This window comes from Amblyomma mixtum, chromosome 4 (assembly GCF_055824585.1).
Source record: "Amblyomma mixtum isolate Tamu chromosome 4, ASM5582458v1, whole genome shotgun sequence".
Taxonomy (NCBI): domain Eukaryota; kingdom Metazoa; phylum Arthropoda; class Arachnida; order Ixodida; family Ixodidae; genus Amblyomma; species Amblyomma mixtum.
The window spans coordinates 112,202,940-112,218,540 of record NC_143015.1 but is presented as its reverse complement, the minus strand read 5'-3'; the positions used below and the strand labels follow the sequence as shown (position 1 = coordinate 112,218,540).

Sequence of the window (15,601 nt, the reverse complement as noted above, 5' to 3'; positions counted from 1 at the left end):
TGAGTGGGATCTGCCGTTTTCCTGAGGACAATCCGCGACAGGAACTGTGCCGTGGGCCTTTTCGTAAAGGCATGTACTCATCAGCGATGGGGCTTCAGAATATCCCTCAGAGGCAGTAAACCATCTTCCCATACTCACCTTTTATTGGAATCCGAGGAGGAAAATACTTTTATTCCAGCCGAGCTCTAAGTCGCGGTCAAGAAGACAGCTTGCTTCGCTAAGGCCCGTCTTTCATCTGTCGAGTGCGAGCGACGCGAAGCTCTCCTGGGGTTAAGGGGGAGTTTAGGGGAACGAGACGGAATTTTAAGCGTCACAGGACTACAGAATGTGTTCTGTATCTACCCTGATCTGCGGACAGTTTGAACAGAGAGCTGTATCATATGGCTGCTTACCCCAAAACACGTGGGTTCGGTCCCGAGACCGCAACGGTAGAATTTGGATGAAGGCGAAATTCTAGAGGCCCGTGTGCTGTCCGATGTCAGTGCACGTTAAAGAAACCCAGGGGGTCGAAATTTCCGGAGCCCTTCACTACGGCGTCCCTCATAGCCCGAGTCGCTTCGGGACGTTAAACCCCATAAACTAAACTAAACCATTCCCATTTGCACAGCAATAATGGAATGAGGAAGGAGAGTGTCAGTACTCAGCGAAGGATGTGTGCTTGTTCTTTCGGTCGGGGTAAATTAGGTCGGGGTAGTGATATAGGGCGGTTTTCCCTGATGATCTGGTAGCGGTCAGCTATTTGCTGTTCTCCCGCTCATTTTCCTGGGTCCCGTGATGACCATTTATCCGACGCAAGGTGATTGTAGTGTTGTGGTTGTGTTGATGGGATTCCAATAATATATCGTGTAGATGGGGTTCCAGTATAGTCTGCGCTGAATATTGCGAATGGCTTTGGTTATAGATATTGATGCTATTGTTCTGTAGTTCAGCGAGTAGAGGGGCTCCATGGATCACATGCAGTATCCATGTGAGTTGGCAGAATTGGAAAACCTGCCAGCCATGTAGGTGATCGGTGTTACCGGCCATATACTGCACGCGTGTTTCACACCATAGCTCCGTGTTGCACACCCGTGAACCACTCGGCGTCCGTCCAAGGTTCCATCAGAGAAACAGTGAGGTAGCGTACCACATCCTCGTACTCGAAGTACGACTCATGTCCAACATTCATGTACAAAAAGATTTAATATTGGAAAACTGACCTACTCTGATATATTGCAAAATTTTTCTTTGTAGTGTTTCCTTCGCTTGCATCGAGCGTTTAGGACTGCCATAGAAAACCATTGGGGGACGCTTTTGACGACAGCAGAAATGTTAAAGGGGCTCTAATAAAGTTGCGGTATACCTGGGATATTAAAAGACGCCGCTCCAAGAATATCCTCTAACAAGATTTCTTTTTTTTAGTGTTATGTGGTCAAAATTTCAATTTGCACAATGCACTCGTCACTATTTGCATTCTGAAAGGTCGATGCACCTGGTCCTGCTCCCTACCGCCGAGGGCGGAGCTTCCTGACCCGCCGCAGCTACGCCGCTCATTGGCCTCAGCCGTGTTAGCTGCCAGACGTCTGAAATAATCGTAACCAATAGATATATCTGAACAGGTTGTACGCAGGAGCGCGTATGGGACGGAGGATGGTGCGAACGTGAAAAAGTCGCCCGAAATGGCTCGCCAACTTTCGAGCCTGATTGTGGGTTCTCTTCGGCGTGTAGAAGTGTATTATTTGGCTTAGGCGTTCACGACAACATAACGCAGTTATTGTGTGCGTTGGGTGTGCTCTTCCCGGAAGGTGTCTCAGAACCAATTGAATAGAAAAAAAAAAGAATGAAAACCCGCACGACGCGAGACCTACGGATATATTGATTGTTATAGCGAAATCTTACAATATATGAAAAACTGCGGTCATAAACTCTTTCCAGTTGAAAAATGCTTTTCGTCCAGAATTGTTGGGTAAGTAAGTATCTTCGTCTCTTTTAAAAGGAAGAAAAGAAAATGTGAGCCTGTCATGTTGTCGCGAAAGGTGTTTGTGAACTACAGGGCTGGTGGGGTTGTTTAGAAATCAGGAATGATCGTACTGCGTTCGTCAAGCGCTGAATGTAGGCATCTGCGATGTATACTCTCCCGAACCATCTTCGCGAGAAGTAACCGATGACGGCGTCTGTTTTTTAGTAGCGCATCCGAGCACTCGTGGCGCTAATAGAGCTCTTAGGGCCAAACTCTGAAAGCTTCCTTTCCTCGGACCTCTTCCTTACCTCAGGTGAGGCCTCCTTACCCCCGAACTTCCGATGGAGGAGGCCAGCTTACTCTGAAAGCTCCCCTCGCCTCACCTCAAGTGAGGAACGCACGCCGCGCGTCTGGGTTTGAGGATACCGTCGTAAGTTTCACGCAAACGTCCTTATTCAATGAAAAAAAAATTGCTCGTCGCGCAATTTTTAAATTGATTACTAATACAGAGGCGCATTAACACTTTCTTGCATTTTTCTTTAATAAACATGAAAAATCGACAAAGACGACCGCAGCTTAATGCGGTCTAGCAACACTGCTAAGCCTGTTTTGGAGACGCTGGACGAAAGTGGTAGCCCTGCGACGTGACTTTGTGCGACCGCATCGGACCGCTGCAGACAACGAAGCGACCATGCCTGGCAAAGCATATTTTACACAAGAGGAAAAGGACCTTCTCAAAGACCTTGTTCGAATACACAGCACAGTCGAGTGCAAACGCACTGACGCCGTCTCGTTAAGTGCCAAAGCGAAGGCGTGGGAAAGACTTTGCACTGACTTCAACAGCAGGCCGTTCGTACGCACCCGAGAACCCAAACAGCTAAAGAAGCTATGGGACAACCTGAAGCAGAAATGGAAGCGCGCGAAAGCGAAGCAAACCCGTGATGTAATGAGAACAGGTATGTACATTTAACTTCCTTTTTAAGAGCCACCAGTACCAAACCTATTTTGTTTACAGGAGGCGGCCCACAGCCACCACCTATGGACGAGGGGCTGGCACAGATCGAAGCCGTTGTGCCTCATCTCAGCGTCCGGATACCGAATCGGTTTGATAGCGACCGCCCGCTCGACTCTCTAAACCAAAGCGTTTCGGGCATCCTGAACGGAATGCTGCGCGACAGCGGACCAGATGACAGCGATGATGGTGCGTAAATTCGTTGCGAAGTCCTCTATTTAACGAGGCAGACTGCTCGTGAGAGTGCTCGCATTGCATCGCCCAGGGTGCACTAAAATTTGTCCTGTGAAAATCGTGAACGCAGCATAGCAAGCTTTTAGCATGTATGTGCACGATAAATCAGTGCGACTGGATTGATATCTGCATGAACCCATCTAAAATTGGCGCAAAGAAAAGCACTGAAAAACAGCGAGAACGGACAGGACAGGAGCCCCTGTCCATCCTCTTTGTTTTTCAGTGGTTTTCTGTGTGCCACTTCTAGATGGATCGTTACTAACTAGCCCAATTTTCTGCTTTACCAATCTGCATGAATCTTGACTGCAGATCTGAGCTGCTTGCATATCCCATGCAGCCAGTTCTGCCAAACTATACATAGCTAAACCGTTGCGAGGCAAAATGACCGCTGTGCATGTTCTCATATTGAAGTGCGCCTAAAATCCATCAGGCAGAAACAGCAACTCTTTCACACATGTACTTTATTGGAAGGAGTACAGTTAAAAAGGTCCCCTCTACGGCTGCGCCAGTTGAAATCCTCTTTTAAGATCTCTTAGAGGGAAATTGCTGTTGAAGATGATTGTTGTAGGATTCTTGACGTCTTGCAGATTTGTTTTGCTCAATCACATTGCAAGAGGACACTTCTGGAGAGGTTAAACTTTTTATAACAATTAAAAGCACAAAGGAAGATACAAGCAAGGAGAAAACATAATTACACTTGACTGGCTCGTACTTCTACGTGCCGAAACCAGCCCTCGGTCCTGCCAAAGCAGCGGGTTTTAAATCCTATGTCCCCGCCCTTGGTGGGAGAATAACCAATCAGGTACTGCACAAACATCCACCCAATAACTTATTGGGGAAAGGAAAATACAACCAATGAATGATTGGGGAAAGAAGGTAGCCCCTCGCGACACCGTACACATATGTACATTTTCTACTATCACTGCTGCGAGCTTCGCGAACATTCACTTTCCCACTTTCCCAACGTCCGGATGACCCAAGTTCCAGGAAAGCCACTTCAATCCATCTGTTTCTCATCGTCGCTCCTCCCTTCTCCCGCTGGGTTGACTGATCCCTTTCTGTGCGGTTGTGCGGAGGGCCCAAGAGAGAACGTAATGGGCATTCCAATAACGCCACTGGATGCAGCAAACAAAATAAGCACCACGAACTTCACTCCTCCCAACCAAGAATGTCTCACAGACACTTGTTGTCAGTGGGACATTAAAGTTCAGCCATGGTGTCCGACAACAAAAGTACATACACACGCACACACACGTACGCCGGCTGTCCAGTCAGTCCACCAACACACACACATGCGCCGGCTGTCCAGTCAGTACACCAGCACGCACACAGCGGATATTTCAACCCGCACACACAAGGCCGGAAACCAATCTGCACATTCCAGAATCCACCATGTCAGATCGGTGCCCAAAACTGGCAGAAATCACTTCTAGCCACCTACATCACGAAACAACAAATGTTTCTCTAGAGCTTTGTCCACAAAATTGGACCAAAATTTACAATTATCCAGCACAGCGCCAGTTGCAAAGGCTGCCGCCGCTATCAGATAGATCATGTCGCTTTCCTCAAAATCGACAGAGGTCACCTGCTCCATGCGCTCTACGAAAACTGCTGCCATCGCGTTTGCGATTGCCCCTTTGGAATTCACATTAGGGTTACGCCGGTCATCGGCTATCTCACGCGCAGCCCTGCATAGCGCTAGCTCTTTGTAAGGCTGCTCGCCGATCGTTTTCTTCAAAGAAAAGCGTGCCCTCGTTCATTCTCTTCTCAGTAGTTCCTTCAGCAGCTCGCTTCCGCACTGCTGATAACGAAGCATGTTGCTCCATGTCGAAACATAAAGAGATGGGTGCATTGCTCAAATCCTGCTGTTTCCTATCTGCTTCGAACACCGTTACCGCAATCAAATGCGCATTTCTTACACCCTCAGCATCTAATGCAGGCTCATCTTTCCTGGTTAGCCTATGATCATCTGCAATCACATTGGCAGCTTCCGGATCTGCCTCAAGCTCCACTGGAGCCTCAGGTTTGTCTGGAACAGACTCATGCGCAGTTTTGAAATCGTCTTCAAAACATGCTCTCTTATTTGCTACATATAGCTGCTCCCTGTCTCGCTGCTTTTGCAGTGAGTGTGTCTCAGGTGTTGCCAACTTCCCTACACCTTCAGCTATAGCATCTGCTGTCACTGCGCAGAGTGTCCGCTCCGGCTGGCTTACCAATTCATCTTTGGCAGCCAGCTTACCTTCGCCTTTAAAGAGTGTTCCCGCTATTCGTGCCGGCTCTACCTCTTCGCCGAGCGTTACAGCTGCCCCAGAGTTTGCGCCAACCTGTTCTGGCTCAATGCTGAACTCCTGTTCACAAACAAAACACTCATGTGCCTCCTGGGTCTCCTCTATCTCAGCTCGCTCTGACAAACAGCGCTTCAAAGGCGTGACTAACTCCCCTATGTCCTCAGCCATCTCTCCTGGCACGGCACACACGGTTGGGCCCCGCTGCCTAAACGTTGCAGCTTTCACACCTATAGCCATTGGCCCACAGGTCATTCTCAATACGGGAACATGCTGTACTCGCTTCGATTTCGGACAGTCAATCATTAGATGCCCAAATTCCATGCAGTCAAAACATTGAACTGCTGCCTCTATCAGATTTCGTTCCCTGGTTGAATTTAGATTGCATCTGTGCAAGTTTTATCTTTTCTCGCTCAATTTCGAGTTTCAACTTGCCAATTTCAAGCAGTTGTTCTGCCTTCTGCTCAGTCTCCAAACATAGCATCATGCCCTCCCGATCGTACCACACGGCAGCCATCTCCCTTTTCCGTGCTATCATTTATACCACGAAAACAGTACATCGACATGGTGAATTCGGAGAAAGCAAAAAGGTCTCCTACCTTGTCACTAGTTGCTCTTCTCTTGAACCTCAACGCGGATGCCTGGTTCCTTCCGCAGCTCACGGACTTGGCACCTCCACGACACGTCGGTCGCCTGGCTCCTTCAGCTCCTCGCTGACTTGAGCCTCCTACGTCCCGTTGAAAATAACCAGCAGTTTCCGAAGCTTTCAGTGTCGCTCTATGACGCTGACTCACGTTCCTCCTTTAGGACGTACCGCTCTGCAGCTTGTCCAGCGACTTGATCTTCCGCCCCTCCGTCAGATACCTCGAGCAGAAAGACGTAGCAAATCCTGTCGACTGCGCCAGTTAAAATCCTGGCTGGAGGGGTTACGTTTTAATAACAATTAAAAGCACAAAGGAAGATACAAGCAAGGAGAAAACATATTTACACTTGACTGGCTCGTACTTCTACGTGACGAAACCAGCCCTCGGTCCTGCCTAAGCAGCGGGTTTTAAATCCTATGTCCCCGCCCTCGGTGGGAGAATAACCAATCAGGTACTGCACAAACATCCACCCAATAACTTATTGGGGAAAGGAAAATACAACCAATGAATGATTGGGGAAAGAAGGTAGCCCCTCGCGACACCGTACACATATGTACATTTTCTACTATCACTGCTGCGAGCTTCGCGAACATTCACTTTCCCACTTTCCCAACGTCCGGTTGACCGAAGTTCCAGGAAAGCCACTTCAATCCATCTGTTTCTCATCGTCGCTCCTCATGCCTGCAGCTAGCGTGACATTACGTCAAAGCACGCCGCTGCCGACATAGCACAAAAGCCACACACTGTGACGCGGGTCAGCCTCGCTGTACACATGTGCACACAGGATACCACCTAACGACTCCGTCCATGAGGGGAGTTTGACGTCTCCTGTAATCCCCCGCCATCCGGCGCCTCCCTACTCCCGCTGGGTTGACTGACCCCTTTCTGTGCGGTTGTGCGGAGGGCCCAAGAGAGAACTTAATGGGCATTCCAATAACGCCACCGGATGTGGCAAACAAAATAAGCACCGCGAACTTCACTAGTACTTTTCATTCTCATGGAGGAAAGCATTTTTTGTTTTTTGCAGAACAAACGCTGGAACACACTTCAAGTGATGTAGCAGCTATGCAGTATATGGTGCACAGCCCGTGTACACCACCCAGGGGCAATGAAGATTCAGAAATTGATGAGCCTGGAACCATGGTGCCTGGAAATACTGTGCCAGGAAACTCTGTATCTGGGACTGATGCATCCACACACAGCCAAGGGGCTGCCGCTGAGCCAAGTGTGCAAGCTGCTGCTGAGCAAAGTGTGCAACGTGCCCGTGGAGGACGGCTAGCCCTCTTGCAGCAGGCACTTGATGCCGAACTTCAGGCTCGTCTTGATGCTATAAGGAGCGAGAAAAAGGACAAAGAAACTGAACACAAGGAGAGGCTCAGGTGTCTCAGAGAAGAGCATGACAACAAAATGAACAACTTAAGGGAACAACATGATGACGAGAGGAACAAGCGCAAAGCGCTGCATAAAATGCAGCTTCGGATTTTAAGAGGGAAAGAAAATGTACAGAAACTGAAGCAGGCTGTACTGAAAAAACAGCTGCAGGCAGCGAGCTTTGAATAAGAGACTTCATATACCACAGCCACGCAACTTAAGGGGCAACAGATGTGCAATTTTAGGTGCATGTTTTCCTGCAAAAGCAATCTCAAGGATGCAGAGTTACAACCACAAATACATTCCATCACAATTGATACAAAGAACCTTTTTATTTTGTTACCAGGTGACTAGCAAGTTTTTAATTCTTTAATGTTTCTGCATGTGCTCTCTATGTGTGTGTTTGGCCAGTGTTTCTTTGCACCCTATGGGAGCACCATCTTTATGAACTTTACAGCCTGCTTGCCCTTGAAGGTGTTGAAGGAAGAAGGGGCAGTGTAACAGCGATGCCAGGAGTGCATGTGTGTGAGAGTACATGAAGCTACAAAATGTGAGCACTTTCTGTACAAAACAGTTCCTTTTTGTTTGCTCAGTGTAATTCTGTCAATTTGTTCAAGTTTTAGCATCATGAAGCCACAAAATATCAAGATTATGTGTGAAACAGTTCATTTCTTTTGTATGCTCAGTGTGATTCTATAAATGTGATCTCAGGTTCAATAAATTATTCCAACTAGTGCTTTTAACAGTGAGCCTCTATTCGTTTTTCTTCATACCGTGACAAAATTTCATGAAGAGCACAACTTGACATGCTGTACAAAGCACTTACTGAGGGCTGCATCAATCAGAATGAACCCACATGCACTATGTGGGTCTGAAACATATAGCTTTTTGAACCTTACGCTGCTGAAAGTAGTTAATTTACCTTTACACAGAGTCCACTCCATGATGTCAGTGCCCAGAGGAAAAGCACCGGTGAATGAGGCAGCTACGGGCTTGTGTGCCAAGAACGGCGTCGGATTCCTCTTGACTTGAATTGTCACTCAAGTCAGAGTCTTCCCCATCAGGGCCTGGACAAGGGTCTTTCAATGCACATGCAATGTTATGCAACGCTGCGCAAGCCGTTATAATTGCTGCAGACCGGTCGGTGGCTGTCAACAGTTTTACCCTCAAGCATGCAAAGCGTCTCTTCCACACGCCGAAGGCTCGTTCCACAGTGTTTCTTGTTTTGACCTGGCTCGTGTTGTACCTGTTAAGCAGAAAGTGAGCAATTAGTTCATCACAAACAAGAAATTTCTTGCAATGCAATTTCAGTCACACACAATTGCAGCCCCACATTTTGTGCATCTCAGTAAATGCAAAGAATCAAGTGCTCTTGTTCCCCAGGTGCCTCGTAAAGTATTTCAATTTCAAATGTGTCCCCACGTATTTGCTCTTTGTGAGCATTAGACAAGTATTTTCCAGGGCCGTATCTTGTACCTCTTTTCTGCACTTGTCCGAGGATCCCTCAGTGGTGGCATCAGGAACGGTAGGCAGGCATACCCCTGGTCGCCAAGGAGAATGCCTGGCACAGCTCCTTGTTCATACAGAGCCATCACTCTGCTGTTGGCAAATATTCTGCTGTCATGGACAGATCCAGGCCAACTTGCGACAAGGTCAAAGAATTGCAGCTCTGGACCAGTGACCGCCTGTGACCACAGAAATGTGGAAATGTTTTGAACGGTCAGCTCCAATAGAAAGAACAGCGTCACAACATGTGTACCATCCCGATATACTCTATGTTCACTTATGAAAATTATGCAGTTGGTTCACTTAATGCGTATTGCGTGCTGGTGACCAAAGAATGTGGTCTTGAATGAGTTGCTTATTATTGGTTTGACGTAAAGCGTGCTGAAAGACTCGGACCAGCTAAGACGACTGACAAGCGATTTTTACGAAATGTCCGTACCGTACTAAGCTGTACAGCGCAAATGCAAGAGCAGTTTTTATGTCAGCATATTCACTCCCGTGGCAGCATTCTCAAGAGTATTGCCAGTAGAACCATTCCGGCGGACACACAAAATTTACAAGAGGAAGTTCCAAAGCCTGCTTTTCGAAAGTGAAATAAAACATGGCAAGAGGCAAACGCGCGGGCTTCATTCACCGAAAGCGTCTGGGGCCGCACGCACGAAACGCCTTTAACGGAGACGCACCGCGCTCACAGGCGATACAAGACTCCGGAGAAAATGTAAGGAAACAAATGTCAAATAGTGACGTAAGTATGTATGCGCACTTGCGTAGTCCGCGTTCATACGGTCTCCTGTCGAGACGCAAACGAACATTCTCCAGCGACCCAGGCGGTGTTGACAATGAGGCTCGGCGGAGGTCAAGGAAACAAGCACGAAAGAAACGTTACACATGAATGCACGACGACCTTACAATATCAAAACATCGCATAACTGGAAATCCCAAACACAGAATGCATACATTTCAGAGGAAAATAACGGAAATAAAGACAAGCTTACCTGCACGTTAATCGAGAAGACTCCCTTCCGATTGCGGAACACCTCGGCGTTTTCACCACCAGGACTGTTGATAGGGATGTGGGTGCAGTCAATGCATCCAGTAACACCGGGAAACCGGCCAATTTTGTAAAAGCGAGTCATCACAGCTTTTGCTTCTTCTGCTGTGGGAAGCTGCACATACTTGGGGAAGAGGCGCAAGCATATGGCTTGCGTGATCTCCCAAACGCAGCGCGAGACAGACTGCTGCGATACATTGACAAGGTCGCCAATGACCGTCTGCATAGCACCAGTGCCGTAGAAACGAAGCGCAATCAGCATTTTCAGCAGCGGTGGAAGCGGCGCTCCTCTTCGGTCCGTGTTGCTTTTCAGCTGGAGCTCCTCCATGATCGACAACACAGACGCCTTCGTGAAGCGGAATCTGAATGAAAATTCTTCTTCAGAGTACACTTCCATTGGATTAGTGACATCGCGAAGTGACCTGGCGATTGGGGGGTAAGGATATACTTCATCGAAAGCATATTCACAAGAACGGTCAAAAAAATCTGCGTAGTCGCCCGCATACCGGTCTGCCCACGCTGCCATTTTCTCCAAACTGCGCTCTTGCCGGGGTCGAGAGCTTGCGTTGTGTCTCGCCGCACGCGCGAGACGGCGAGAGTCACGTGGGGTAGTAGTGAGGTGAAGCACTCCTCCAGGGCCAGGAGCGACGTAAGGACGCATGAAGGCAGCTGGTAGCTGCCTTAACTGTGAGGACGCACCAAGGACGACCTTACTTAGGGCTCCTCAATAAGGAAGCTTTCAGATTGACATGAGGGCGCCTCACTGCAGTGAAGGCTTCCTTACTGAGGTAAGGAAGCTTTCAGAGTTTGGCCCTTAATCTCGCGCAGGGTAAGGCAAACCCTCATCCGCACAATTTGAGACCTTCTGGTCTTTAGGCGCACTGTAGCGGCTCAACTATAGAGCCTAGTACCACAAACTCCTTTTGCCTGGTCAGGATTGGCCAAACCAATATTCCAAGGTCAGACTTTCGAGTTATAAGTTTGGAGAACCGGTGGATGGTCAGTAGTGAGGCCAGTGTTCAAGCAATTGGACAGGTCAAGGTGTCATGGTCAAGCCGGGGACGCCAAGGTCACGTCAAGGTCAACCAAAAGCTGGTCACGGGATCGACTTTGGGCTCGCCGAGGAGCCTAAACGCCGGGTTTACGCGATAGGGCGTAACGTCGCGCCATCTTTAACCGAGCAGATGACGGAAGGAGTGCCGGCGCGACTAGGAATAAAATAAATGGGTGCTTTAGTTTTGATTAAGTCGAGTGAGTAGCGATAGCTTCACGATGGTTTAGCCTGGAAAATACCAAAGAGACTCTCAGCGAACAGCATAACAAGACTTCGCCAGGCTAAACCAACGCGATGCTACGGCTTCTCACTCGGCTTAACCAAAGCTAAACCACAGTTACTTTTTGCAGCGACAGCTACACTATGCCAGCCACTACGCCTCATCAGCACGGTCGCACTTGAGCCGTGGTTGCACCTAGGTGGACACCCGAACCGCACGGTACTGTAAGGGAGGAAGTTTGAGTGAAACAAGAGAAAATGAAAATTGTTTTTGACGAAAGGAAATAGTAACTTCAGTAATTCCCTCGTATATCTCGGTGAACACCCGTCATCTGTGTGTAGAGTAAGGGAGGAATGGAAGGGAGGAAGGGCGGAAAACTGCAGTAGAATAGCTGCTTCATCTAATTCACTACAGTGCATAAACCAGCCTTCCTCAAAAGCCGGAATGACGACGAATGTAGAAGCATCGATTATACGTATTGCAGTTTTTCTTGCATCACGTGAACTATAACCCCTGTCTGACGTCACAGCCATCGTTCAGCTGTTGAAGCCGAAACAGCACCCGGAAGAAATTCGATTATAAATTATTTAGCGGTCATAGAGGAAGACCACGTGGTAATCCTTGTATAATGATATCTTGCGCCTGATTACAAAGAAGAAAAGACGTTGTTGTTCTTGTCCTCTAGATAATGGCGCGTACCCACTGCGGGGGATTGGCCAAGACAAAGGCGGTGACTGACAGGTGCACAAAATGTTAAACAAGAAAATAATGGTGGGGAAAATAAAAAATCATTATGATAATAATAGCAATTTGGAAATAAATGAAAGGATCTCTGATGTGCAATTGAAATAGGCTAAACAAATGCTGTGAGATAGGTGACTGAAATAGAGAACGGGGCTAAATATTCCACGTTTCAGAAAGTTTGACGCACTCAAGCGTGCGTCGTCAGTGAGTGTTTGCAGCGCCAGATGTCGCCGCGATGAACCCTCATGGGCCATCCCACGCAGACGGGCCAGCCAGTGCACATTCCTTGCCGGAGTTCATAGAACAGCACAGCAGCGTGAGCGTCAGCACCACCTCTGTCACCTCGCCGCCGGCTTCACCCCTGTTTCCTCGCTGACGACTTCACCTCACAGATTTCGGCACACTACGGCAGTGGACGTACGTGTGTTGCTGGCGAGCAAAGCAAAGCCGGCTGCCTAACCTGCTGTTTTTTTTTATTCGCGAATAAGGGAACCCAATGGGCACAGAACCTCTCCTGGAGGTTCTGTGGACTTTTATAATACGTCCATCGGATGTCCAAGAGAGTTCCAATGCCATCTAAGAAGTGTGGGTCGGTTGGGAACTCTGTTTTTTATAGAATGAGACCTTATTGTGACAATTGTATGCGTGCTCGACTTAGCGCCAACGTAGGGCGCAGGCGTGATTCACCGAAATGACCAACTTTTCTATCGACAAGTCTTTAATCGGCAAGGAGCCGTCGCCGCGTATTCAAGCACAGTACACGTGCAGAGTTGGCTTAACCAAGTGCCGTCATTTCTCAAGGAATACTTTAGAGAATCTCCTTTATCGTTTAGTAGGGGTGCTTGAGGGTCTATTATTAGCTGTCTTGCACTCGTCGTGCAGCAAAAAATCAGATGTGCAGCAATGTCGGACAAACAGTATGAAAATTGGAAAATTGTACGATACTTTTAAGGATATAGTGAAGGTCCATTCTTCTGACATGCGGTATAATACTTCTTTTTAAGGGGTCACGGCAGCCCATCTTCGCGCATACCCTGGCCATTGCATTTAACTACCGACACGTTAAATTAGAAATCCCCGAGGTTTCAGTTATTTCTGTAAGCTAGATATTTTTACAATGAATTTTTTTTCGTTCCTTTCGCGAACTGCTAGCTCGTCTGGCAACCTCTGCTCTCTGACGTCACAAGGGCATGCCTCGCGTCGTCTGCTGCGCGCTGTTGGCTGCTTTGAGGTGCTTGCTTGCACACCGTGGATGGCGGTCGCTCTAAATGTTTTTATTTGCTTAGTGAAATAAAATTCCTTTTTCTTGTTTTCTTTTCGGAAGCCTCCAGCTCAGTACGCGAGCTTAGTGATTCTTGAAAAAGCGTACTCGCTCGTGGCGCCCGTTTTCTGATTGTTGAGGAAACAAAAAACGATGCACCGCTGCTTTATGATTTAACCTCAGAAGCATGTTATTCATATAATACTCGTGTGGTCTCTTTTGAGCAGTCGAGTGTTACCATATGTGAAAATTAAGCGGCAATTGCTGGCCATACCTTCGCCAATGTGCTCCATGAAGGGCGTGTAGCGTTCTTTCGCTGGCTGAAGTTGTTGCCCGCAGTTTGTGGGCTATGATTAAACTCAAGTTATAACAATGTGGCACTAGAGTAAGCTTGCGGCAGGAAAGGAGCAGAGGAAAACTGCCGAGTGCGATGGCTTCCCCGCTACATGTGCGCGTGTGCAAGTCGAACGCAGATTCTTTTTTGGGTCGTAGAACCCTCAAATAGTCGCCGCCATCTAAATGAGTTCCTCATGATAATAGTCCATCATTTAGCATCGTTTAGAATTGCTGGGTATGGTTTCGCTTAAACACGCTGGCCATTCTCGCTTGACTAATGCTTTCACAGAATGGAGTATGGAACAGGCTCAAAGCTTACGACGAAACGTGGCTGTTTATTGTTTTGGGGAAGAAATTTCTGCCCTCGCCGTTGCTGCACCCTATACATCGAAACTTGCTCCTGACTTTGGAAGGACCGCGGGTATACCTTCTGCCTGTTTGGCGTTGCGTGCAGCTAGTGACGTGCGTATCCATGGTCATCGCAGGGAGCACCGGAGTTTTGGATGCGGCGTCGTCAAGAGAAGCAGCCTGGAAACCGGCTTCTCTGCATATGACTAGGCCGCCTCTGGCGGTAATCGCGGTGGATCTTTTGCGCTTCATGCTGCAAAACAGTAAGTGTGCTAAGGGCGTCGTTCTGGGCTGCGTATTAGGAATATCTGTCAAGTTTACGATGGGTGCTAGCTGATGAATAGGCTCGGAAGATGGGTTAAATATGACGGGATTAAATTGTTTCAGCGCCGATTCGGCGCAGCGACCATCTTGTCAGTGTATGGGAATGACACAGCGAAGCACTAAGACCAACATCTATATTAACATAGATTGTACCGTATAACTCGATCTCACAGACCTAATCGGAGCAGATATAGCAGAGAAACAGTACAGAAAGATTTCGTTTGTGCAGTGGTGGTATTCGAGCACGCGTTCCAACTGCACTGGTGCTGCTAAGTAAATTTATTTTGTTTTTTTAGGAGTCCGTGAATAAAGAGGTCTAGTCAGAGACTACATAGCTGCAAATTAGGCCCACGAATATAAATATACGCGTGGACTCCTTGCTTTCGCCGATCACTACGTGCCACTCCGCCGACGGCAGAGCAGCAATTTGCCACGGGACTGGTTGAAAGGTTGGTCGACTCCTCCCACCGTCTGCGGGGAAGTAAAGAAAGAGGCCGAAGCCGGGAAGTTTAATCGGATTTGAATTAGGGAAACCGGCCGCACAGGGCTAATTGGAAGTTTCTAAGAACGCTCGGAACGCGTAGATCGAGTTCCGGCGGTAAAAACATGAGTTCAGATTGCTGTTCAGCGCAGCTTTAAGCAGCATCAGCAGCACACAAATATCAGACACACCACCGAAAGAGTTTCTTCGAGAAATTTTTTAATCGCGCATTAGAATAATGCGCTGCTTCTTCAGCGCTGTGTGTTCTCTGCCTGTGTCTGTTCCTCTCACCCGTCTACGTCACTGCTCCACTGTGGAATTCGCTCAAGACACGCATCTGTGGGAATGCAGTTTTCTCCAAATGGAAATTGAAAATTGTTTCTTGAGGAAAGGAAATAGCGTTGTATTTGAATCCCATTTCGGCGGACACCTGAACAAACATACCTTAAGGTAAGGAATAAAGGCGGGAATGAGAGAAGAAAGGAAGAAAGAGGTTCTGTAGCGGAAATAATTTCGACCACATGTCGCACAGCACACAGGTGCCTTTTCGGTTCCCCCTCTATCGAAACGCGGCCACCAGGGTCGGGTTCGAACCGGGTTACTCCGGCTAGGAAGACGAGCGCCTTCTATTAATCGTCTAATGTGGTCTTATTTGCAGTTCATGGTAGGTGCACATTACCGTCTGTGAAAACAGCTATCAGCTAACTAGCGTGCTAACTGGCGGGCTGGTTACTAATATTGAATTGTCAACGTTTTAACAATCGCTATTAACTCCTTAATTATTGAGAGGT

General features: G+C 47.9%; 2 protein-coding genes across 36 annotated transcripts in view; both read left to right on the top strand.

The window, feature by feature from the left end:
- The window catches only part of LOC149347898 (uncharacterized), a 483,015-nt gene that overhangs the window by 231,299 nt on the left and 236,115 nt on the right, over window positions 1–15,601 (top strand). The gene's annotated exons all lie outside the window — the stretch shown is intronic.
- On the top strand, window positions 6–12,464 carry LOC149347900 (uncharacterized). 2 transcript variants are annotated; one of them, XM_089587721.1, is made up of 4 exons: window positions 6–2,369; window positions 2,505–2,895; window positions 2,955–3,140; window positions 7,142–12,464. In XM_089587721.1, exons 2-4 carry the CDS (start codon window positions 2,631–2,633, stop codon window positions 7,672–7,674), a joined length of 984 nt encoding a protein of 327 aa, XP_089443847.1. In that variant the 5' UTR covers window positions 6–2,369; window positions 2,505–2,630; the 3' UTR covers window positions 7,675–12,464. The 2 variants fall into 2 exon arrangements, with proteins under 2 accessions (XP_089443847.1, XP_089443846.1); XM_089587720.1 differs by having other exon boundaries at window positions 6–2,895.